This window comes from Orcinus orca, chromosome 11, assembly GCF_937001465.1.
Source record: "Orcinus orca chromosome 11, mOrcOrc1.1, whole genome shotgun sequence".
NCBI classification, from domain to species: domain Eukaryota; kingdom Metazoa; phylum Chordata; class Mammalia; order Artiodactyla; family Delphinidae; genus Orcinus; species Orcinus orca.
This window is the reverse complement of record NC_064569.1, coordinates 75,400,232-75,427,549: the sequence shown is the minus strand read 5'-3', so window position 1 is coordinate 75,427,549 and position 27,318 is coordinate 75,400,232. Positions and strand designations below refer to the sequence as shown.

The following is a 27,318-nucleotide window of genomic DNA, read 5'->3' as shown; positions in this document are numbered from 1 at the left end:
AACCTGAACTCCCGACCATAAGATTGAATGGGGATGAAATATGGAAGAAACCATATTCCATGTTCCAATATGGAATACAAGCCAGAAGAATAGACTAAGCATGAATTTTCATCGTCCTCTGGTGAATTTTAACACATGGCTACTGGAATCTTCCTACTTTGGCTCACCTGACTTAACTCCTCCAGGTTTGCAAAAAGTCTCCATAAATCCACATCCAGGAGATATTCATGAGTCTGTAGGTATTTTAATGTATTCATGAAGATCTTAAAAAAAAAAAAGCATATTACTTTGTTTTTCAATTTTGATATTTGCCCTTTGAAAGAACATTAAACATAAACCTCCCGAGTATAATTTTACAAAACAACTTGGAGATCAGTATTTTCAATCGTTAAGAGGTGTGCTAAACACGAATGATGACATTTAAGCCCCCACAGAACATACGGGAGAGGTGCTCTTCTGTGTGAAGCTGCTGCTGCTTTATGAGCCCTAACAACACTCCTGTTGAACATAATCTGTCCAGATGGGCTTTCTCTGCTCCCAGTGCCAAAGAAATCGCCAAGGTTCTCTTCTTGCCAACAGCACGTGAGACCAAAACAACATTCATACTGAGTTCTTATTTATTCCTTTCTCTGTGAAAGACCCAAATGTCCTTTACTTTCAGGAAATTAAAAATAGAGAACTAATGAGTTCTACCTGAATAACTGGTAAGATGTTTAGATGTGGATAAAGCCATTAAATATTAATGAAAACACTGAGAGAGGCTTTATGTCATTACTTGATTTGATGTTTTCCTACAAGAGAAAAACTACAGCAAGTCGATCCTCACAGAATACCTGCCTCTCATTCTATAAACTAAAGAGAGATCAATTTATTCAAACAGGAATACTTTGTATAAATATGATGAAGCATTCAAAGGAACCAAATATTTCAAGAACTGTAGGTGTGAAAAGACTGGACTTTAGACCACCAGCGTTCTCCAATTCCCATTTCCATATTTCTTAATTAATGCAGTAAATGGTTCTTGAACTTGCATCAGAATCATCTAGAGGCCTTGTTAAACTGGAGGTTAGCGGGACCTACCCCAAGTCTTTCTGATTCAGTAGGTCTCTGATGGGGTCTGAGAATATGGGTTTCTAACAAGTTCCCAAGTGATTCTGATGCTACTGGTCCAGGGACCACACTTTGAGAACCACTGGCTCAGAGTTTCCCCCAGTCCAGGAAGCATCAGTTGTCTGGAAATCTGTCAATATCCAAGCATTTAAAGCATGTAATTGTAAGAAACAGAAATCATTAGTTCAGATAAATTGGGAAAATTTAGAAAAAATCATCTTTGTGCTATAAGATTATTTTCTTTATAGAAATTTTTGCCATTTAAGAAAAACATTGAGCCTTTCAGTGAATTTATTTTATTATTTGAGTTACAAAGTTCCAATTTACAAGCAACTTTGGGAAATTCATATTGATTGTGTAAAGAGAGGTATTTATATACTTTAAATACACTGGGGCATTTGAAAATAAACTCAAATTGGCTTTCTTTTAAGCAGAAAAATGCTAGTTTAAAAAGCTTATGTAGCTTATAGTGGGATGGAAAGTTCTGTACTGTCTATTAGGGCAAGGGAGGTAGCAGAGCTCACAGGGTGAGTGCTCTGCAGTGAACATCTATTGGGTACCACTCAGCTTCAGTGCCCCCCCTTCCCTAATATCATCCCAGTTTTCACCTCAGCATCTATTCTTCCTCATACCTTGAATGTGATCATCTTAAGCCAATGAGCACTTTCCTTCCTTATCCGGGTAGTTGGCTCAGAAGTGGGCATGTGACTTGAGCCAGTCCAATCAGAATGACAATCAAGACTTTGGCTATGAGTGCGCTGAGATTCTCTCTCTCCCCCTTCTATTTCTCACTCTCTCCGTGGCCTCAAGGACAGCAGTCACTCTGTGACTACAACAGACGCCAGACACAGGATGACACTGATATTGTGGAAGGCAGGGATGAGGGACGAAAAGAAATTTTGTCCTTGCTTTTGATCCCCTTGATCAAACCAACTTTGAATTCTGTCTCAACTCTGGACTTTACAGTCACATGGGTCAATAAGATCCTTACTTAAGCTAGTTTTCTGTATCCTGATACAGTCTCTAAGTTTTAACTTTCTGAGTGTCTTTGTGGTTTACATTTTGCTAAAGTACTTAGCAGTAGGACTGTCACAATAAATATTACTTACAGAAAAGAACATCTGTATAGCACTTGATTTCAAAGGAAACTAATCTGATCATCTCAATGATCAGATGTTATCAGACAGTCAGAGACAGTACTGCCATCTCTCTTTTATAGCTTAGAACAGGAATTGTCAAACGACAGCCTGTGGGATAAATCAGGTCTGCTACCCATTTGTGTGAATAAGGTGTAACTGTAATACAGCCACACACATTTCTTTACAAATTATCTATGGCTTCTTTTGCACTGCAATGGAGGAGCTGAGTAGTTGCAATAAAGACCACATGGCTGGCAAAGCCTAAAATATTTACTATCTGGACATTTACAGAAAGCATGTGCCAACTTGTGTTTTATGGAATGGAGGACTAGACTTTCCTAAGTTCACATGGCAAGTCAGAGGCAGATCCAGGACTTGAGCTCGTGTCTCCCAACACAGTGCCTTTTCCTGTGTAAGGGAGCAGCCAGGATTCAAAAATGCTTATGGGCAGAGGCAACCTTTGGAGCAATGTGGCCCATCCTCCTCTGTGGTCTTAGAAGGCATTTGCTCCCTTCCTATCCTTTGCCCTGTGGTTCTTCTATAAGGAATTCTCTGCTCAGAGCCTCCCCAGATCAGGGCTACTGCACTGCACAACCTCAGGAGCACCATTTACATGACAGACATCGTGAACACACCGTATAATCCACCCCTCCCCACCCACCCCCGCGTTACACGTGGATGGTTGCCCTGAAAAACTGTGGCTCCATATCTGATAAAAAGCATTTGCCTGGCACTGTTCATAAGGGAGTATAAGAGCCAAAAGAGGAAGCTGAACGAAGGTGGGATGGTCGCCTTGAGGGTGGCTGTGAGCTCCCTGACTTGAGGAGTATGTAAGCACAGGGTGAGAATCAGGCAGAAGAGATTCAGACATCACATGGGGAGCTGGAAGGTCTCACCCAATCCTAAGAGGCTATGTTTAAGAAAAGAATGAAGAGAAACCAAGTTGCAGATAACCAAAAATAAACAAAATTTCCGTAAGATCCTCTGAAAGAGGGGAGCCCACCCCATACTTCCTTCCTTCCTTCAGCATGGAAGAGAGAAACAAGTCCCTAAAGAAGCAGTGTTTTCCATCTACTACAAAAATTAAAGCCAGCATTACCATCTTAAGAACTAATAAATGGTCCAAGAAATAAGTGCATTCACTCGTGAAGAGTTCCCACACAGCCTCTTGCTGCTTTCTCAAGTCTAATTGATTAGTAGGAAGTTTTTGATGTGTTTCCACGACTTCATTCCAGGTCTTATCCTGTATGTGGGAGAAAAGAGAGAACAAAACATTTCGATGGGTTGACCTGTTCACCCTTCCTCTGACTTGCAGTACAGCAGGAACAAGCAATCCCCCAAATCATGATTTCTCACTGCAAGCCCCAGACATCCCTCTGGGTAGAGTTATCTAAACCACAGTTCTCTCTGCATGGCTTTGGGGTATCAATTCCTCCCACACATGGGATGGACATGCTATTTTTAGTTTAAAATGAAAACGAATTCAAATTGATGTTTTGAACTATGCTTGCGAATTTTATAAGTCCTTTTCAGTTTTTTGCAAAAAAAAAAAAAAAAAACAACCCACCAAAAGAACCGCAAACCCGGAACTGGGAAGTCTGATCCAGGTTCCACTGGTAAAACTTGTTGAAATTAATTACTGAAGAATCATGAAATAAGAGACTTAAAGTTTTTAAGAGACCTTCAGAAATTGTCTTATCAAAACCAACTTGTTTTGTAAATGAGGAAACTAAGGCCCAGAGAGGGGAATGGTTGTAACAACTACTAACATTTGTACAGGGCTTCATGGTCTACAAAGTCGTCTCACGTCCATTACCTTACTTAAGGTGAAATGACTTTCCTGAGATTTCAGTGTGCTTTACAGCAGCGGTCCCCAACCTTTCTGGCACCAGGGACCGATTTCGTGGTAGACAATTTTTCCACAGAAGGCGGGGCAGGGGGATGGTTCAGGAGGTAATGCGAGCGATGGGGAGCGGCAGATGAAGCTTTGCTTGCTCGCCCGCTGCTCACCGCCTGCTGCGTGGCCCAGTTCCTAACAGGCCTCGGACTGGTAGGGTTGGTGACCCCTGCTTTAGAGAGAGCAGACCTCGGTCTGCCCAGGTCTGGGCTTCTCTCCTGCACTTTGCTGTCATTATGAACAAGCCAATAATCTGACAACTTAAAATAATGGCTGAAATAACAAAAAAAGCTATGCCACACAGAAAACAATGCATGAGATACCTTCAGTCTGTGGAACCCATAGTCCCTGAAGTCTGTAACCTTCAAAGAGGAGAGGCAGATATGTGCTTGTGTTTGTCTTTGCCCCCTTAAAAATTGTTAGAAACAGGATTTTCAATCTTTTAACAACACACCTTTGGTAGCCTCGGCATCTTTGGTTCATTGTCCAACATGCATGAGAACAGACTGCACATTTTGTCTATGAGTCACTAACAGGTGAGACACCATTTCTGAGCCATAGTCTGACCCACAGGACCTCAGAATGTCAGACATGGAGGAGAGAGGCTGGTGAGGATGTCTGATGCAAATCTCTCATTTTACTAATAGGAAAAAAAAAAAAAAGAGCTCAGAACACTCCTATAGCAAATAGATGGATTTCAGTCTAGCACTACCTTGTGGTCCTGGAGTCCTCATATTCTAACTTTTCCAAATGTTGGATCATAGAAGTTTACCATGAGAAGGGGCCTCGGATGTCTTAGTTCAACCCCTCACTTAGTAGATGACTAAATAAAGCCCAGAGCGTTAAAGCAACTTCTTAACATGATAATTCACAGCTGGAGAATACCAGGATATGCTAGAAACTCTAGTTTCCTTAGGATGGAACCTCTGACTCATTTTTGTTATAATTTTTATTTTAAATAATATTAGTTAAAAAATTGGATTACAGGGCTTCCCTGGTGGCACAGTGGTTGAGAGTCTGCCTGCCGATGCAGGGGACGCGGGTTCGTGCCCCTGTCCGGGAGGATCCTGCATGCCGTGGAGCGGCTGGGCCCGTGAGCCATGGCTGCTGAGCCTGTGCATCCGGAGCCTGGCTCCGCAACGGGAGAGGCCACAAAAGTGAGAGGCCCGCCTACCGCAAGAAAAAAAAAAATTGGATTACAAAGGTAATATATGGTTATTATAGAAAATCTGAGAAACAAAACCACAAAGAAAAAAAGTTACACAAAGTTACCTGTAATCTCCACCGCCCCTTCCTCCCCTCGGGGTAACTACTGAAAACCTTTTTCTGATTGTATTTATAATTAATTTTTAATGGTGTCATATTTATACATCCTTTTGTAACTTGCTTCTAAACTTTATCGTGACCTTTCAATTTTTTCTGACTCATTCAATATCCTGGTGCAATGTCATGAATTACCTGCTTAAAGAGCTCATTTTACCAACTAAACCAGGAAGAAGCTATCAAATAACGAAGTGTGAGGCTTTCTAAAGTCAACTTGGCTGCATTTCAAATGAATATTTAGCACAAATCATTTTTCAACTTGTTCTACTGCCTCAGGGCACATGACGCTGGTGTGGATCTAAGCAGTTTGGTGGGCGTTTTCTGACTTGAGGTTAAGGAGCCAGAGAAGGCACAGCTTATCCGTTGTGGGGAGGCAGCTCCCTGTGTGTCTGAAAGGAGACCCCACAATCGGTTCAGAAAGTGCTAAAGGGCTGTGGCTGACTTCTCTGCTAGGGCTACGGCACTGAAAGAAGAAACTTACTAGAGACTTATAGGCTTCACAGTAGCAAAGGAATCCTGGAGCTGGTTGGGGACCTACACAGCAGCTGGGACGTATGCCTTTTGTTGATGTCTGAAACCACAGTGACTGCATGTTGTGGAAATTAAAAATCAGCAGCCAGTTGGAAAATAAAGAAGCTGAGGCAACGGAAGAGGCACTGGAGCTGTGGGAAAGGGGGCGCCAGCCCTCTGTCTTGAAGGACAATCACCGTGGCTTTCCAAGGGTCTGAATGACCTCCTGGCCAAAGTGCTTGGTGGATATGCTAGTGAGAAGGGAGGGGACAGTCCTCTTGGAGGAAACATTAACTCATTAGAGTTACAGACCCTTTGTTGGAACCTGTGCTGCTTCCACTATGGTGGCATTGGCTAGGAGATGCAATGAGAAGATGTGAAGGGTATCAGAGGATATGGAGGATAAAGAAAAGAAGCCAAGGTTAACTCTGGGCCCTCAAATTTAATAACTAAGAGGCGTGTGGAATGGAAATTTGTAGTAGGCACTGGTGACACGGAACTGGAGTAAAATGGATATACAGTCGTCCCTCAGTATCCTAGTGGGATTGGTTCCAGGACCTCTTCGGATACCAAAATCCTCAGATGCTAAAGTCCAGTTTATAAAATGGATTTACATATAATCTACACACATCCTCCCATACAGTTTAAATCATCTCTAGATTACTTGTAATACATAATGTAATGTAAATTCTGTGTAAATTGTTGCTGGTGGATGGCAAATTCAAGTTTTGCTTTTTGGAAATTTCTGGAATTTTTTTTCAAATATTTTTCATTTGTAGTTGGTTGAATTCAAGGATGCAGAATGTACAGACACAGAGGGCTGACAGTATGAGAATATATGGATTCTGTAGTGGTTGACCTTGAATTGGCAAGCTGGTGGGAGATGCCCCTTCTCCTGAGACCCTAGACCCGATTGACAACTGACCCTGCTTTCATTTACATGAGGAAGGAAAAATATACAAGCAGCTCATGCAGCTCAATATCAAAAAAACCAAACAACCCAATACAAAAATGGGCAGAACACCTAAACAGACATTTCTCCAAAGAAGATATACAGATTGCCAACAAACACATGAAAGATGTGTAAAGATGCTCAACATCATTAATCATTAGAGAAATGAAAATCAAAACTACAATGAGATATCATCTCACACCAGTTAGAATGGCCATCATCAAAAATCTACAAACAATAAATGCTGGAGAGGGTGTGGAGAAAAGGGAACCCTCCTGCACTGTTGGTGGGAATGTAAATTGATACAGCCACTATGGAGAATGGTATGGAGGTTCCTTAAACTAAAAATAGAACTACCATGCGACCCAGCAATCCCACTACTGGGCATATACTCTGAGAAAAACATAATTCAAAAACAGTCATGTACCAAAATGTTCATTGCAGCTCTATTTACAATAGCCAGGACATGGATGCAACCTAAGTGTCCACCAACAGATGAATGTGGCACATATATACAATGGAATATTACTCAGCCATAAAAAGGAATGAAACTGAGTTATTTGTAATGAGGTGGATGGACCTAGAGTCTGTCATACGGAGTGAAGTAAGGCAGAAAGAGAAAAACAAATACCAGATGCTAACACACATATATGGAAGCTAAAAAAACAGTACTGATGAACCTAGTGGCAGGGCAGGAATAAAGACGCAGACATGGAGAACAGACTTGAGGATGCAGCGGGGAGGGGGAAGCTGGGATGAAGTGAGAGAGTAGCACTGACATATATACACTACCAAATGTATAATAGATAGCTAGTGGGAAGCAGCTGCATAGCACAGGGAGATCAGCTCGGTGCTTCGTGACCACCTAGAGGGGTGGGATAGGGAGGGTGGGAGGGAGACACAAGAGGGAGGGGATATGGGGATATATGTATAGCTGATCTACTCTGTTGTACAGCAGAAAGTAACACAACATTGTAAGGCAATTATACTCCAATAAAGATATCAAATAAGGAAGGAAGGAAGGGAGGGTGGAAGGAAGGAAGGATCCCAGGAGAGGTTGCACCACAGGCCCTGTCTCAGGCCTGCCAGGAAAACAGTCAAATCATGTCCCTAAAGAGGGGCAAAATGAGAAAGATTGGTGAGCAACAGCCTTGGTGACAATGGTATCATAGTTTTACTAACAGTTTATGATTTGAAACTTGTAATGTTTAGACTGTGTCCCTATGGACTGAATGTTTCTTTCCCCCCCAAAAAATCCATATGTTAAAGCCCTAACCCCACAATGGTATTTGGAGGTGAAACCACCGGAAAGTAATTACACGTAGATGAGGTCATGAGGGTGGGGCCCTCACAATGAGATTAGTACCCTTATAAGATGAGGAAGAGACACCAGAGCTCTCTCTACACCATGTGAGGACGCAGAGAGAAGATGGCCATTGGTAAGCCAGGAAAAGAGCTCTCACCAAAACCCGACCATGCTGGCACCCCGATCCTGGACTTCCCAGCCTCCAGATATGTGAGAACTAATACTGGTTGTTTCAGCCACCCAGTCTGTGATATTTTACAGCAGCCCAAGGGGAGTAAGACACTCACACAACTTTTTAACCCTTGAAAAAATAATGTGAAAGTCACTCCTATACTTGATTATGGGAACACACAGTTTTCCAAGCCCTGGTTATGAACAACACTAACAATAATATGGCCAGTAACGACTGTCTCAGGTGCCCAGCTCCGGGGTGAGCTTCACTCGCATTATTTGACTCACTTGTCACAACCATCCTAAGAGGCTGCCACTATTACCACCTACTTTTTACAGGAAGGACTTGAAGCTGAGAGAGACATGGATTCACTTGGCCAAGGTCACAGGGCAGTACATGGAGCAGCTGGGATTGAAACCTCAGAGGACTTTTAATTTAGCTACAGTAGTTAAGTATCAATGTGTGTGCATCCATAGAACCTCCAAGGTAGATGTCGATAATTGGTGGCCAACTGCAGAGGCCATGTGGGCAGATTTTTAACAGAAAGAAGTGCAGTAACTACTCATAAGGCCCTCCTGGTGCTGCTGGCTGTGGTGTGTAGGTACTGTGGGGAGAACACAGTCAGTCCTTCTCCTTCCTCCTCACTCCAGAAGCGAGGAACACTCCTTCCCTCTGCCCCCAGCATGCTTGCGAGAAAGGCTTCACTGTGGCTAACTCCTGACCTAGGCAGGAAAGAATCAGGCACTACTGATTTCAATTTATAAGTCTTCAATAATTGAGGGTGCAAGAATGAATTTAAAGAAAACCCGCTAGGTCTAATCCAACTGGCTTTCCCAGAAATAGAAGTGTATTTGTGGAATCTGTTTCTGTAATATCTCATTAATTTTTCAATGTTCCCAGTATACTGGGCACAGACTACAAACTGGGGCATACGCTTGTGCAAGTTTTCTTCATCGAGTGAGCTGTTTCCCACACTGTGTCAAGTTATAAATTTGGAGCTGTAAGGCACTGCAATATTAGGATTGCTTTGTTTTCTTGCAGAGCTCATTAACCACTGGCAATTAGCACTGTATCACTGCAAAAAGCGGCATCATTTGGCAAGTTCTGTATCCACTACTATGAATGTGATGATACAATTTAAACTTCATGTGCCATCTGCTGTCATGAAAAGATAAAGTAGGATGAAGAGGCTCTTTAGCCATTTCTTACTTTCCTAGGTACTGGAGGCTTAATTAAAACAAAAATGACAATGCACAACACTCACCACTCCTCTCTTGGAGAAAGGCCATCTTGGCTTTTTGGATTCTGGTGGGTGAAATTAAAGAAGACATATTAGTACTTTGAGTAACTACTGACAGATCAATGGAGTGCTTTACAAATGAGCCGAACAGAATTTGTCCTGCTTTAATTCTCCTTCTCTTGAGAATGCACAGGATGAATACTTATATTTATGCAGATGAGTAAACGAAGCGATGTTCCAACTGAAAGGCTGGTGTACTATTGCTACCTTATGGTGATATTGTCCTGTTTCAGCCTCCTTTCCCCCCCATCATTCAAGGAGAAATCTATAAAATGCAATAAAATGTTGAGTATTCTTTTAAGACAGAGTCACAGGACTTTAGGGCTGAAAGGACTTTATTTTTATACTGGAAACCACCCCAGCATATGCAACTTCAATAGCCTGACCAAACTTGAGACTCAGAGACTGCATCGGCCTGATAACCCCCATGTGTGGTTGAGTGTAGATTCCTGAAATAGGGGCACATCAACCCATGTCACCAATCTTTAGGTTGGGGGCTTATTATCTCTATTGGCCACCATCCACATATTCCTTAGGAGTTGCTTTAAATTGAAAAGGAAGTCATTTTTCAGTAACACATTCTTTTGATGATCAGGAAGTAAAGAGATTAGATTGTGGATTCTTGATTTTTATGTCATTTGCATCAATCTCTAACGCTACCCAGAAAAACGTGGGAATCATCTCTTAGGTTTTGGTGAGATGTTCCGATAACTCAGTACACAAAATGGATGTTTTAAAGGTTCATCTCTGTTTCTACCAGTTTATCAGGAGACTGCATAATACTTCCATCAGATGCAAGCAATTACCTGAGCAGCATTTACTAAAAATCAGTGTGCTTGAGGGACTTTTTTCATTGGAACCCTGGAATCCAACCGATTATCCTGCTCATTCTGACCACCTTTTTGACCTTTGTAAAGGGGAGATTAGGTGGAACCTCCCTCAGAGACAAATCTGCTTCACCTCTCTTAGGCTTCAAATGCCTGGTGGTAAATTATTATGTACAATTTGAACTGCAATAATTGGGATCTCTTGTCTTAGCAAATTTCTCTCCTCTGCTTTTCTAACTTCAGGGGTAATTTTAGGGCCTTGGGAAATCTTCACAAGTATTCAGAAGAAAATTTAAATTGTCTCTCTATTGAATCCCTAATCTGTCATTACCTTTATTAAATATTAAGTTTTGCTGAATCAGAATCTGTATTTCAACAATATCTCTAGGTGACTCATATGCACATCAGAGCTTGAGAAGCACTGCATCAGACCATGATGGGGACATGAGAACTCTATTCTAACCTCCTGGAGAAGAGGGCTTGGAGGGATATGGTGAAGAATGCTGCATATCTTTTATTACGCGGTATCTACTGTGATGCCAGGCACACATGCCTAGCAGAGAACTTAACAAAGAACAGCATGCAGCAATTATGACCTTGTTCCTTAGCATGCTGGTTCTCAAACTTTAGCTGGTATCAGAATCACCTGGGGGGGCTTATTAAAAAACATACTGCTGGGCCCCACCCCCAGAGTTTCTAATTCAGAAGGTATGGCATGGGACCCCAGAATTTCCCAGGCAATGCTGAAGCTGTTAGTCTGGGACCAGTATTTGAGAAGTACTGCTTTAGTTTTTAACCAGTTTAGAGCATTTGCAAAGCATCACAGAACATGTACTAACCTCTTAAGGTTAGCTGTGCTTAGAACTAGCTCTAATTTCTAGGGGCCTTCCTTGAGTAGATCACTTAATTCCCGCTTGGTTCATTCATTTGGGCATTTGGATTGTTGTGTCATATAGGACAGTAGATGTGAAAGGGCTCTATAAAGAGTGAAGAGCTATACATATGTTAGTTATGCTTTATTCACAGCTGCCTGTGTAATGGGTGGTTGATGCAGACTGGTGGAGCATATACAGGGTTAGGAGTCAGGAGTCTCGATCCCATTCCTCTGACACAAACCAGCTGGCACCATGGCTAGGCCACTTCTCCTTCCTGTGTCTCACTTGGCACATATGTGAATGAGGAAAGAGCTTGGTGATTTTCCATGTGTGTTGTCACAGGCTATCCTGGGCTTCTAGGGATGCCTTGGAGGTAAGTCTTTGGGACCTGCCCCATTTTCAAGCACTACAACTCCACCTGGATCTGTTTTATAGACTGGATTTCCAAGTAAGGATTCTTTTGTAAAAAGAACTCTGCTAAGAACAAAACCAGTTTAAAAACTACCAGGATGGATGATGATCTTGAAGTCTCCTTTTGGCTCTCAAAGGCTACCATCAGAATCATGGGAATGTGTCCTGAACACCACAATTGTTCTTTTCTTTCACAACTGAGTTCAAAATGCAGATTTATCCCTAAGGCTGCCTCTCTCTAATCTGCTCTAACAGTAATCTGCTGTCACTGGGCCCGCTGCCTCCCCACGGTACCACCGTGGTTAGAAGATACCAGTGTGAGGTTGAAGGCCAGAACAGGGTGGGGGGTGGCATTACAGCAATGACAGCGATGCTGCCCACCAGCCCAGAGAGGGCATTCTGCTCCAGGATGGTGACCGTCACTGGTGTACCTGTTCCAGGTCCTAGATACGGGGTATATCATTTGACAAGAGGACCTTTTGAGGCAAGGTCTATACCTTATCCATCTCTGTAAGTGGAATGCCCAATACCAAGAGCGGTATTCAGCTGGTTCCAGTAACTCATGGCTGATGCTCGTCCTAATTGGTGAGACATCTGTTCTAATGTGTCAGTGCCCATGTTCTATTAGTCATTAAATATTCTGAAAATACCCTTTGCTTATTATAACACCCATCCCATAGCAGGTATGTAATATAAGTATGGTGAATGGACAGGACCTGAATTCAGCAGCAGAAGCGGGTGGCACACGTAATTGGCAGCTCCATCTGACACCAGAAGGTCCCTGGGGAACACCTCAAGTCCAGATGAGTTGAGCACCACAGAACTCCTCCTGTGCTCGTAGAATCTGTGTTTAAGAGATGGAAGGAGAGAGCTTACAGCTTACATGCCCATGCGTGGGCACTCGGAAGTGACTGCTGGCAGCCTGATTAATGCCTGCTTTTGCAGGAGGCCACTCCAGGCTCCAGGCATGGAGGGCTGTGATGACCCACACACCGCCCCATGTTTGACACCTTTTTGAGCCTTACTGACTGCTTATGATTTTGACTAATCCAAAGCAGAAAAGCTCACCTGGAAGTGTCAACATAAACATACTGGGTATGTCCTGACTCAGGAGGACACTAGGAGAAAGCCCTTAAACACAAGAGTCTTTGCAAATTATGAACATGGCCTCAGAGGGAACAGGATGCATGGGCATGGCCATGGCCACGACACCCCTAGATATTGGAGGCCGGTTGTTTAAAGGCAGCCCTTTTGTTTTTCCTAGAGAAAAATGAGGACTGTTGTTGGAAAAGCTTAGCAAACAGGCCTATCTACCTTCTCCTTTCTTCCACCCTATTTCATGAAACTTCCTGTCTGTTGGATGTTCAGAAAATAAATGCTTGACATCAGACACAGTGGGGAGTAGCTCCAAAGCCACTGGGCATTTGCTCTGTGATCACTAAGGAACAAAATGGGTAAGGAATGATTGCACCGAATTGTAAGGATTTTCAGAGCTTCCCCATAATAGCTGTTCAGATATTCCTTTAGTCTATTCTGAGAATAAGAGATGCAATTCCTTCTATTTACTGACCAATGTAACCTCTAAATTCTCTTTTCATCACAAATAGCTTAGCATATAGGTTGCTTTACATACAAAGGAATTTTGTAAGTCTGACTTAGCCCCTCCTGGCTTCCGATAAACACATTTTTAAAGCATCCACAGAAGCCTTCCATAATCTGGCCCAGTTACCTTCCTAATATTCTTTACTTTGCAATTTATTCTCTGGAAACAGGGAATGGATTGTAATTTCCCACGCAAAATGTTTCACACGTCAGTGACTTAGCTGGGAATGCTCTGCCCTCTCTGAACCTGTCTAACTCCTATTCATCCCATGAGATTTAGGGCCATGGATTACCTAAGTAACTTTACAGGAATTACTTAGATACAATCAGGCTCAGATTTATTCAATTAGCTGCATTTCCTGGCATTTTAAAATCTGTTTTGACTTGCCTTTCTTTTTTTTTTTTAATTGGAGAATTTTAGAGTAATGTTGCAGGCACTGCTAGCTGCCCAGCCAGCATGCATGCTCTCTACTTTTATTATTATCAAAACCCTGTTTGCTGGGGGTGGCATGTGCCAGAGTTAATGCACTGACAAGCCCCGACTCCCCTGCAGCAATCTGGCCAACAAGATTTAAATGGAAGTTGCAGGGTGTGGCTTCTGGAAAAAAATTTTCAAAGGGGACAGAGGTGGCTAGCTTCTTCCTTTCACCTTTTGCCCTTTGTCCTTCTTGTTGTCATGAATACGGCTTGATACCTGAAAGTATACCTGTGATCTTGCAAAGATAACAGCAGAACAGGAAAACAGAAGGAGCCTGGCAGGATGCCGACATCTGTCCTGGCCTGGGCTCTGGTTATGTTATAAGAGAAACATTATTTGCTTAGGTTGTTCTAGTTTGGTTGTTACATGCAGACAAATGCTGTCTTAACTGACACAGATCTCCTCATCCTGGACTTCCTTCTCCAAGAATGTCATCTTTCAGCATTCTGCACTCTTATTTGACTTTTTCACCATCTATTTATGATGAGGTTTGTAACAAAATCATTAAAGTTACAACTTCTCACAACTCTCCCTTTCTTGTTATTTGCCAACCTGATGTCCATGGTGGTTATGAGGTTAGAGGGGGCTGAATTAGGTGGGAGTTGGAAAAGTTACAGTAATTTGAATGAGAAATACAATTCTAGTTTCTTCATTTTGCAAACAGGACATTGGAACTGATACAAAATGAATTAACAGTATACAAATCCAGCCAGGAATTTTCACAGTGCTATGCAAAAGGTATTAGATAACATAAACTTCTTCTTGGGAGCCCCAAGAAGTCTCCTGAAAAGCAATATTAGAAGCTTCCCTGTAAACTTTATACTTCTCTTGATAAAGACCCTGGAAGCATACAATGAGATTTGGTGTTTATGGGGATAGAGGGGGTTGGGAAAAGTACAGTAATTTGAATGAGAAATGTAAGCTAGGTAAACTTTGGGAAAAAAGTTTACTCTTTTGAGCTTCAACTCTAGATGGTACACAATCTGATAACTATTATGAATTTGGCATGAGTCTATAAGCTATCTTTATATTCCCTGGGGACCTCAGAGAGGACATAACTAATGGTGGAGCGGAAGAATTAGTCTTCCCCGGCCTCCTCTAGGCTGGTTTATATGTTTCTCTGCCATGCTTCTACAGTTCTCTGGAGCAGTGGTTAAGAATGTGGACTCAAATTGCCTGGATTTTAATCTTAGCTGTGTGATCTTGATTGAGCAAGTAACCTCTCTGGCCCTGACTGCCATCTGTGAAATGTAGACAATAATCATATCTACTTACTGTGTGAGGATCAACTGATCAACATAAAGCGCTTAGATCGACGTCTGGAATTTAGTAAGCTGTCAATAAATGTGATTATGTTGGTTGAATATAGTATAATATGTTCTATTTGTCTGTTTATTCCACTAGACTGCTACCTCCTTCCTTGCAAGAAGCATGTCTTATAATTTGTGTTGGTGGGTGCCCATTTAGTACTCAATCCATTGTTACTGATGAACACGAATGAATAAAAGACTCTTCTGATGTTGTCCTCCCTCGAGGAAAGTACCTTACTTTATAAGGTAGTTTTGCAGATTCATGTCTTATCTCCTCTCCTTTTATCCTAAGTTCCTACCTCCTGGTCTAAATCCCTGTGTTTAGTAAGGGCTCAATAAATATTTGTTCAGTAAATGAATAATAACCAAACCTGTACACACTGAGTCATCCATTGCTCTTTCCTGACGTGATCTCCTGCAGAATGTGTACTCCACTAATAGCTAGCTACTCACTGTTCTTTAAACTCACCCTGCACTTCATGCCTCCATGCCTTGGCTCAGGTAGTTTCCATCTGCTTGCCTATCTCCACTGAGCCTGACACACTCATATTCATCTCTAAATTCCCACTTAGATGCTCTCGCTCTCCCTCCAGAAGTCTTTTCTGATCTGCTCAGAGAGAGCCAATTCTCTCCCTCCCTACTTCCACCCTGCCTCTTTATAATGATTTCATTGAAGGCTCATGCTGTGTCTTATATATCATAGAGTCTAAGCACCAAGTATAGAACCTGACATAGAATAGGTAATCAAATAAGCTTGTTGAATGAATAACTATGTTGACCTACAGGATGATATCCAGATAGTCCTCAAATGAATTTGCTTTTCCATTCTGGATCACAATTGTATAATTATATGCATATACAATACACAAAGTGCAATCTGAGTCTCCCCCACAGACCTTAAAGGTGATTAAGTTACCCCTATCCATTTCTTCCTTGTCTGGGCTACCTTCTGACATAAGGCATCCATTTGGGAGCACATAGGGCAGGTTTTGGAGTTCCATGTGCACATATGGAGCATAGGGAAGACAACTAGCTTGCATAGTGCTTGAGCCATGACCTTGGCTTTGTTGCCTTGGTGTTCAAAACCCAGTGATGCTATTTCTGGAAAGGGGGGCATGCCCCTGGGAGGGCGTAACAGAAGCTCTGATGACATTCTTATGTCAAGAATTATCAAGAATTACATATCAAGAATTACAGTTATAACCAGAGACTTAGGAAAACAACAAGAAAGAACATCTGCACATACTAACATGAAGAGACATGAATTGGTACAGAAAACATGCCCGTGCATCACCCATGCCTGGCAGCCAACTAGATTTCTGGGCACTCTGCACAGGATCCCATGCCTGTGTCACCCAGGGTTGCTCATCATTGGATGAGTGATATTAATGCAAACAGTTGCAGTGAATTCAGAATGACTTTGCATTTAGGTCTCTGAGGGGAGAGGTGTTGGTAGTTCCAAATTGGTATTTTATTTTTGCTATTCTAAAAGGACTGCTTCTCATAAGACATGGCATGCACACAGGGTCACTGTATCCAGTTCTGGATTGATTATCCACTGGAAGCAATCACTGTAATAAATTCAGACTTTTTATCTCCCTCCCCCAAACAAAATGGTATGTGCATGGGGTCATGGCATTCTGTGTGAAGAGGGTGGGGAAGAGAATTTTTTGGTACCTAATTTCCTCAGAGGGAGATTACACTAAGGAATGAGCTGATAATAACTGCAAAATGTTTGGGGTGTGGCTGGCAGGCCACTGTCACTGTGTAACTACAGTATAGCTTCTTGCTACCCTTTGTTTGAAAAAGTACACTAAACAAATATCCATGGGAAACACTTTTTTTGTTGTTGTTTTTGGTTCAATGCTTGGCTGTTCTGATTCTTTGTTTCAGGACAAAATTCTGGACCCAGGAGGTTGTATAACTAACTGGGTGCCTGACCCAGACTTCGCAGCCCTCTCGGGCTTGCCAGCCACCCCACTCCCCACAAACCCAAACGTAACCACACTTTCACTAACCCTAAGCTGCGCTGCCCCAGGCCGGTCAGATCTGAAGGGATTAGTCCCATGGTTGCTGGAATAATCTTGTCTCCTTTCTGGTACCAGGATTTCTCCTTTTTCTGTCTTCTGCTGAAGATCCGAAGGTCCACGGTGTGGGCTGGGATGGCAACAATTTAGAGAATCCAGAGAATGCTCCCCCCACCTCAGCTGAGCAGGCCATACACTCACGCGTCACACTCAGGAATGAGCTTGTGCTCACGTGTTGGTGCCAGAAAAGTTTCTGGTGGGGGAAATGTGTCCCCCAGTAGATCTCAAATACATACACTTTGTAAAGAACAGATTGGTCACGGTGAATATTATTCTAACTTAAAATCAGCTGGCACTTCCTGAGCATGGGCTTTTACTAGACATTCTGGTAAGAGCTTTACATGCATTATCATATTGATTTTCACAAGTACTCTATGAAGTGGAAATTACTGTTCTCATTATAGAGCTGAGGAAACTGAAGCTCAGAAGGACAGGAACTCACTTAAGGTCTCATTGTTAGTGAACAGCAGAGCAAGAATTCAATTCAAATACCCAAGTCTGACTCCAAAAAGACTTGTAAATGGAAGGAGAGAAAAAGATACTACAAACCATTTCAAAGCACTAAGCGTTTTTAAAAATTGATATAATGGTAGTTATTACTTTAGATAAAAGAGGGTGTGTTGTGGGTTGAACGGAAATCCCTGCCCCCGCCCTCCCCAATATATGTCCATCTCTTCACTCCTGGAGCCTGTGAATGTGATCTTATTCGTAAAAGGAGTCTTTGCAGATGTAATTAAATAAAAGATCTCGAGATGAGGTTATTCTGGATTATCTGAGTGGGCTCTAAATCCCATGACCTGCGTACTTATAAGAGATACTTAGAGAAGAGACACAAAAAGGAGAGAAGGCCATGTGAAGACAGAGGCAGAGATTAAAGTAATTCAGCCATAGCCCAGGAACACCTGCATGAAGAAGCAAGAAAAGGTCCTCCCCTACAGCTTTGAGAGGGAGGGTGGCTCTGCTGACACCTTGATTTTGGACTTGTGGCTCCCAGAATTCTCAGAGCATAAATTTCTGTTGTTTTTAAGCCACCAGTTAGTGGTAATTTATTACGACAGCCACAGGAGGTGAGTGAAGGGGGCAATGCAATTGAATGGCAAGGGCACCTGACTTAGGATTGTGATTCCCAACTCTGACCTTCATTACGTGTGACCATGGCATGTCGCTTCCCAGGGCCTCAGTTTCCTTATGTGGAAAACAACTTTGAGTGAGACCCTTTCCATCCCTCATGATCTATGAATCAAGGGTTTAGGTTTGCTCTTTTCTTCCCTGCCAGTGGGTGGGGCAGTAATTATGTGATGACCTTTATCTTGGCAGAAATGTATGAAGATGAATAATTAAAGCTCCTCCTTCAGAAATATGACAAATATATCACTTGCATTTTTTTAAAAAACAGATTCCTTGGGTTTAACATACACCCACCACACTATGTATAAGATAAATAACCTATTGTATAGCACAGGGAACTCTACTCTATATTCTGTGATAACCTATATGAGAAGAGAATCTGAAAAAGGATGAATATATGTATATGTATAACTGAATCACTTTGCTGTACACCTGAAACTAACAAAATATTGTAACTCAACCATACTCCAATAAAATTAAAAAATAAAAAAAATTGCAAGTAAAAAAAAAAGATTCCTTCTGTACAGGCGGCTTAAGCCAAGGACTACTGGCTCTAACTCCCAGGTGCAAATTTTAAAGGAAAATAACAAAGATATTAGAGAATATGGGGAGGGAGGTTTGCAACTGCCCTATAGTGATATGTGTCTTAATGGAGTAAAAATCTTATTGAAGGTACTAGTGTTTGGATAAGGCACAGCCTAATCCTTCCCCTCTGCTGTGAATGTTGCCCAATGGTTTTTTTTTTACCTTAATAAAAAGTACAATTGAGTTTTTTATTCTAATATTTTTTCAATTTCACTGTTGTAGACTGACAATAGTAAGATAACCCAAAGGTTTTTTTTTTATCAGGCAAGCTTATCAGGCCTCATTCCTTGTCTGATAGTGAAATTCGTGGTAAATATACCTTTTCCAGCAGGCGGTTTTCCAGTAACTGTGTGACTAGAAAAAGTAGGTGTTCTATTTTAGGAACCATAGTGTTCTACCGTATGGTAGAGATATAGTGCAAATGGGAATGCTTGCTTATAACTGAGTTTATTATACAGGAAGAGCCAATTAAGAATCAGTAACAATCTTTTAAAAAAAATCCCTTTTAAGAAATAATCAACAGAGAAATGACAACTCGACTGCCACTTTAAGGAACTGTAGCTTTCTTGGTTAAATCTGGGAAATATTTTTTCATTATGAGTCTCACAAGATTGTTAGGAACTTTCCTTTGATTATAATTTCCCATTTTCTACCAAAATGTTCCATTTGCTGAAAATCCAACGGAGAAGGGAGAATGAATGGGGAGCCTCTAGCTTACTGTCCAAGGTCTGGCACAGAGCGGACACTTCATGAATGTGGAGTGAACAAATGGAACCCTTCCTGACACAGTTTGAACACAGAAACAGAGACAGTCTTTGCAGTTCCAACTGCATGGAGAAAACACCATGCTGTGACATTTTGGGCTCAATCAGTAATGGTTATTAAACACACACGTGTTCAGAGCACCAGGGTAACTGCTGATACTGGTAACTTTCTAGAACTCTTGCCGTCTTTTGAGGCTACTACCTTTTCTGGACAAGGGTCAAAATACTACCCAGTGGGATCAAACCATACTTGTACGAATCCCCAGCAACCCAATGTACACTCAAGAGATGAACACAAAACAGATTAGGAAGATGGGGGAGGTTGAAAAGAGCTAGAGAGAGATAAATAGCTGGAGGAGAAAATTTCCAAAAAGGGATCATACAATTTCCCCTACGAGGCTTGACCTAACCTAACTAACCAACAAACGCACTTCCTTTCTTCTTCCTTAAACTTTCATTGAACATCTACTATGTGCTGGGTAGTGTTCTAGACACTAGGGATACAGCAATGAACAAAACAGGCACAACTCCTGCTGTCATGGAGTTTACATTCTGGGGGAGCTGATGCCAGTGCAAGAATAACACATGGTTCCTGATATGAAAGGAAGCTGCCGGTTCCCACTCTAGCCTCCAGCCATGCCCGGATCAAGAAGCCTTCCCTGATGCCCTGAGGCTGCAGGCTCCTCTTCCGACTAATTAACAGTATTCATGTATCTCATCACAAGGGAAAAAACTGTAACTATGTGTGGTGATGGATGTTAACTTATTGTGGTGATCATTTTGCAATATATACATATTTCAGATCATTATGCTGTACCCCTTAAACTTATATAATGTTCTATGTCAATTATATCTCAATACAATTGGAGGAAAAAAGAAAGCAACACAATAAAATATGATGCTGTGGATGGCTGAGATTTAAATAAAGCAAGCAAGCAAACAAAATAACCAATATGCCATCTATTAATCATTAGTTAGTAACTTTCTAATAAGCTTTTAAGCTCAACAGTTGAGACAGGGCCTTCTTCCCCTATGGCGTTACTTAAGAGTTTACAGACAGTGCAAGCTGCACAACAGGTTTTAGGTAAAAGTCTGGGGAGGATTTAACATTGTATTGAATCTAACATTTAGACACATTAGATGAGCATCCTGTGATCGATCATTTCACTCTGGGGTCAGAATATTTTAGAAAGAATAAGTCAGTGACTTGCATACAGGAAGTGCTAAATGAATGAATGAATGATGGTTTCTTAAAAAAGGTAACATTTAAGTTACACTATTTATCATATCAAAAGCCTATTGGATGGGTACTACTGTTGACCCTTGAACAACACAGGTTTGAACTGAAGAGGTCCACTTATACGCAGATTTTTTTTTTCATGAAATACTACAGTACTACACCATCCGTGGTTGGTTGAATCCACTGGTTACTGAACCTTTAGATAAGGAAGGCAGACGTAAAGTTATATGCAAATTTTTGACTGCACAGAGGGTCAGCATCCCTAACCCCTGTGCTGCTGAAGGGTCAACTGTATTTGCATCTCCACTTCACAGATGAAAACTTTGAGGTTTTGAGTTGTTCACAGCCTTGCCCAAGGTCACGCTGCCAGAGAAGTAGAGATAGAATTCAAACCCAGGGAGTTTGATTCCAGTAATTCTTAACACCATGCCGTACTGCAACCCCCCACCCCAACCCCCCAGGATAACTCCAGATAAATCTGGCTTTGGGAAGTGCTTTACTGGCATTCAATGTTTTTGTCTGGTCTCTTCCTTGTCATTTTGTTTTCATGTTTTGGATATATTTAGGTTTTCTTTCCTATTTCTTTTGAGCACTGGAAAGTTAGTCTGTTCTCATAGATGTAATAGTATGTACATTTCCTTTCTCAGTTTCAGGGCTGACTAAAAAGTTAGGTGAGGCAGTTTTCTGTGATTATCGATTTTAAGGGGTGCCAGGAAGGTGTCCCTACCCACAAAATCCCCCCACTCGCTTCCTGATGTTTAAAATTCCACTAACATGGCTTCACTGCTTGGATTCAAGTCATGTCCTCTGTTAAAATTCAAATACATCCGGGACAGATAAGTAAACTGTAAGCCAAGTAGCCCGCCTGTCATCCTTCCACCCATCCTTTCCTTCAGTAAGTATTCTGGGGACAGACTCTAGCTGAGTAATAGCTGCTGAGATGAAGGGTAAATAAGTGGTCTCTGCCCTCAGGAAGATCTTGTTTCTGAAGGGAGACAGATGTGAAAGAAATACAATACAGTGTTTTAGGTACTGTGATGGAGGCATTTATGAGGTGTAGGGAAACCCAAAAGGGATAAATACACTGCTCTACTTGGAAAGATGAGTGTAGATATGCCTTACGCCTGAAGTCCTTCACACTTTAGTAAGAATGAATTGTACAGACTGTTTTCCAGGAGGCATAGTTTGGTGATAGGAGAAAAAAGTTTAGAATGAGTGTTAATTCACTGGAATGTTATATATAGGCAGAGGGAACAACAATAAGAAAAAAAGTCCACAAAGAAAAACCTGGAATCAAAGTCAACACTGAGCTGATTTCAGAAATGAGAGGAGATTGGGCCCTTCTCATTTATATAAACCAGCCCAATTGTCAGGCCATGTGTTAAAACACTATATTAAAAGAAAAAATTTTGCAAAAGGGCTACAAGGAAAAAAAAAAGTTGCTGTGATTGACTGACAGCCACAGAGGCAAGCATTTCTTAACTGAACATACCAGGGTCAGCAAACCTTCTCTATAAAGTGCCACAGAGTAAATATTTTAGGCTTTGTGAGCCATATGGTCTCTGTAGTGGCTACTCAATTCTGTGGTTGCAGTGCGAAAGCAGCCACGGACAGTATTTAAATGAATAGATGTGGCTGTGTTCCAACACAACTTTATTTACAAAATCAGGTAGTGGGCCGAATTTGGGCCTTAGGCTATATAGTCTGCTAGCCCCTGGTTTATACCATCTCATAGGCATATTAAAGGCCTAAGTTAAATAAGTTTAGTTATGTTTTAAATAAAGTTTAAATAAGTTTTTGAGGTGAGTCCCCCAGCTCCTCAATGGACATCAGGGCCTCGTGCAGAGCCCTTTACCTTACATTATCTGACTACAAGGCCTGGGAAATAGCCACCTGCAGGAAGAAGCCCTTTGAACAAATGACTGCTGAAAAGACTGTAGTGACAGGAAGGAGAGAGAGAAAGGGAGGGAGCAAAAGACAGGCAGACAGAGGATCTTTGTGCCAAAGACGGTTAGCTGTTTACCAAAAATTCATGCTTCTGGTGAACTTTTGATTAAAAAAGTATAGATTGAGTGGTCTGCAGCTGATGCAAAATTACTTCTTTTTAGCAGTAATGCATGAATGTTTATTAAACATATTGTTTATAGTTACTTAGCCTTTCATTTATTCATTCAATAAACATTGCCTACTACATGCCAAGTATTGTACTAAGTCCTGAAAAAAACAATACTGAATAATTCAGGGTCATTACCAGATACCAAGATGTCTAAATTACTTCCCCTCTGATTCCGTTGTGATTTTCTGTAACCTTCCACTATTTTGTAGTATGTGATTGTGACATGCTGAACCTCACAGAACTTTTTAAGGCCTCAAGCCCTCTGACCAAGTTTTCCCTTTGCATCTTTTAAGACTATTTCTGTTATTGCCTCACAAAGATTCTGCAGGTCAATAAAAATTACCTGCATGTCATCTTTTGTAAGTGGCTTGGTGTGTCCCATCAGTTAGCCTTTATATCTGCTAACTCCATCTTACACACAAAGCTGGACAGACTTTACCTGCTCTAGGAAGCATTCCTTGATCAAAGACTCTCATATATATATATCTCCATCCACGATGCTTTCTCTAGTCAACTATCCACTCAAAATATCCACTCAGATGTTCCATAGGTCCTCAAATTCAACATGTTCAAACTTACACCACACTTACCCATATCCCCTTCTCCCTTCCAAGGTTACCTAGATCAGAGAATGGAACCATTTGCCACCTAACAGTGGAAGCCATAAGCTCGGAAGTCCTTCTTGACAACTTCCTTCCCCTCTCCCCCGATGGTCTACTATTCACAAAGTCTAGGTGATGGTATCTCCTGAACCGAGATACTTCCTTCTAACTCCACTGCCTTCATCAGAGCCTAACCTACCAACCTCTCATACCTGAACATTCTAATTGTTCTGCTGGAATCCACTCTCATCTAACTCTCATGTCTACCCTGTAACCATATGATCATATCAATCCATTCAGTGGTTTCACACTGTTCTTAGGGTAAAGAACAAAATTCCTAAGCACCCTATTAAACTCTGCATGACTGACTCTAAACAACATCATCTTTTTCTGACACTACTCTCTTTTTCACTTTCTCTGACACATCTGAATTAGGTGTCATTTTAGAGCTTTATTCTGGTTCACACCTGTGGAAGATTTCCATTAAAGGACACTTTCTTCACCAACCCTTGCATCCAAACACTTTGCCATGAAATACTTAAATGTTCTCCCACTGCTGGTGACACATAATTTTTTGCCCTTGAGTTCAGCCACGTGACTTGCTTTGGCCTGTAGAATTAGACAAGGTACAGAGCCCAGGGTCCAAGAGGCCTTGCATGTTTCCATTTATCCTCTTGAACCTCTCCCCTCACCACAAGAACATGCCCCGTGTAGAAATTTGGTTCCATGAAAAGGATGAGGGACATGTGGAGTGAACTACCTAGCTGAGCACAGCCTAGATCAACTGATCCTCAATGGACACACAGATTTATAAGAAACAATACCTGGCTGTTGTTTTAAGCCACTGAGGTTTGGGGTGGTTTGTTATGTAGCAATAGCTAGCCAATATACTAACACAATACTTTGTATTTGCCTATGGCTTTGTAAATATCCTCTACCTTAGCTGACATTTAGGTCAACTAGGGTTAAAAATAAACAAAGACTGCATAGATGGATCTCATCCTTCCTACTACGAACAGCAAACTTGCTTGAGGATTGAGGTCCAGTAATAAAACAATAGCTAATTTCCTGAGAATTCCTCCATGACTTTCCAAATGAACTGAGGGCTTTCCCACCAATCCTACAAATTGGGTGGATGTAACTGGGCTTGAATCTTTCCCTTACTGCCACAGAATCTCTTCATCCCTGAAAGAAATGGAAAATCCACTGCCACAGCTGGGGGACCAAGCTGAAAGTTCAGAGCTGGTTTCTGAAGTGACACAATCTACCTGCATTCTAGATAAAAGCACAGTCTGTCAAAACAGGCATTTTAAAGGTCATCCTAGATTTAAACAGCACATCTTGTTCCTTTTATCCTTGTCCTCTGAATTTCTCTTTGAAAAGTTGTTGAATGTTTCTGGCCTTTACATTTTCTCTCCCTGACAAAACCTATTCCTGGTGGATGTTAATTAAGCCACAGGACCAAGTCATTGACAATTCAAAATGAAAACCATGCTCACCTGTGGCTGTTATACCCTGCCCCAAAAGCCACAGCAAAAGGCTGGGCGCTTAAAGGAGACTCTTGAAATTAAGACTCTTTCACCCATAATACGAAGAGTGACTTGAGGGATGTAAAACAAACTGCCCTGATTAATACACCATCAGGTTTGCTATGTCAGAACAGAAGTAAAAGACGTAAAAGTAAACAGTCAACAGACTTCATAGCACTAGAGAAAATAAAGACACACATACCTGGACTGATGCAATTCTTCTCTCTGAAATAAATTTTAAAAATACATGTTTTAGTCGTGCTCAAACCCACCCAAAATTCCAAAGCAGACATCTTGAAGGGAGAGGTCATTAACTTTCCTAGCTAAAATGTTTTGGAATTTTTCTTTTCAGGGGGAGAACGTTAGAACATTAGAAATTTAAGTAGTTTGCTCCTTCTGCCCTTTTAAACCAGCCACGCCAGGTGGTCTTCACATAGCGTGGATTTGCAAGAGGGCCACCTTTACTATCTAACGACTGACAATCTCTAGCCTGGGTTCCTTCTTAAAGTGCCTTCAAGTATATTGAAGAAGAAAGTGAGCTCGACCTCCACGCTCCTTCCTCAAACTGCTGCACCCCTTTTACTTGACAGCCAACTGTCCTAAACACTGTGCGTCCCCCCAGCCGTCTCCCAACACAGCACCCCACCCCGCGACCGGGCAATATGGCAACCTCGAGACCTACTATGCTTTGCATCCACCAAATGAGAGGCAGGAGGCTTAGAACTGTGTTACCTGACGCCTGGGGAGCTGTGGGGCGCGGCTGGGTGCTGGCTGGCCTCCACTCCGTGGAAGGGAGGCCTGAGGAAGCGACCCCTCGTTGAGGGGCTGAGGCACGGGAAGGGCAAGCTCATCACTGGGCGCCATTTGGAGCTCAAACGAGTCGGCTGCGTTGAGTGCCCTTTCGGGTTCCGGAGGCAATCTCGAGTGGAGTCTCAGGGGCCACAGGGAGCGCGAAGACTCCTCGGGGCTTCCAAATAGCGCGCCGGAAAAGCAATGCGAGGAGCCGGAAGTCTCCTTGCAGCTGCCCCCAGGCGGGCCCTTTAAAGGCCGCCGGCTGAGGCGGCGCATGCGCAGTGCGGTGCGCAGCCCGCGCACACTCTCGCAGCTGCGGCCTCTTAACCTCCTCAGTGTGGGCGAGGTGGAGACGCGGTCCGGGGCTAGCCGGTCAAAGTGGAGAAGTTTCCCCTGGTTCTGACAGTGCTTCTTGGACAGGCTTTCTAGGGGGGGTCGAGGAGAGGGCCCGCAGTCTGGGCGCTGCACCTCTGGGAAGGATGGCTCCGTCTTCTCCACGCCACTAAGAGGCCCGGTTGCTGGAAGCTTCCAGGGGACGCCGTCAGAGTTGCTGTTCTCCCGACCGCACTGAGGTTGTTCCAGTTCCGCCTTCAGGTGCCTCTCTTCCTCGGGTGTGACTTCGTCCTTTTCCAGAGGATAACTGCAAGCAGGTGGCTGCATCTTTAATGAGGAAGAGCAGAGTGCGGAATCTGTTGCAAACAAGGAGACGGAGGTGAGAAAAAAGGTGTCTGAAATTTCACATAAAAACTTATAATTCACCAGAGCAGATAGGGAATGCCCAGTTAACATTAGTATCTGTTATGTTTTGTAGATAATTAACATAAGTGAGTCCAGTTCCCCCCCCCCGACTAAATTGTTTACGTATTGAAATTTGTTTATGTTACCGAATTAAGTCGTTTGGACCTTGCTTTGTGCCTCGATGGGGGAGAGTTGTTTTTTCCATTGGGGTTCGAGTAGGTGAATACGAACCCCATGCAGAGATGGACACAGTGCAAGCTTTACTTAGTGGCCAAAGAATGGAGAAGCGGGAACCGCGTTTGCAGACCAACCTCTCACCCACGCGGCGAGAGTGATTTAAAGAGTAAAGACAAGGGAGGAGGAGTGAGGCTAATTTATGGGGAGGCTTATGCGTTAGTCTACCAGGCAGGGGCAGGGCTTTGTCCGAGGGAGTGGGGTGCCACCCCCTTTTTATCCTTTTTTTGTCCTTAATGTTTGGTCCTGGCCACCGGTAGGTGTGTCACATAATATGTTAATATAGTAAAA

At 42.3% G+C, this 27,318-nt stretch overlaps 1 protein-coding gene across 1 annotated transcript in view; it reads right to left on the bottom strand.

The window, feature by feature from the left end:
- PLEKHG7 (pleckstrin homology and RhoGEF domain containing G7) overlaps positions 1–26,733 on the bottom strand; it is an 87,540-nt gene extending 60,807 nt beyond the window's left edge. The window contains 8 exon segments of the mRNA XM_033427739.2: positions 168–263; positions 3,349–3,492; positions 4,470–4,528; positions 4,531–4,554; positions 9,670–9,714; positions 12,539–12,666; positions 25,466–25,488; positions 25,996–26,733. Of these exon segments, the coding sequence (XP_033283630.1) occupies positions 168–263; positions 3,349–3,492; positions 4,470–4,528; positions 4,531–4,554; positions 9,670–9,714; positions 12,539–12,666; positions 25,466–25,488; positions 25,996–26,715 (1,239 nt within the window). The 5' untranslated portion in view covers positions 26,716–26,733.
- Positions 26,734–27,318: the final 585 nt, after the last annotated feature.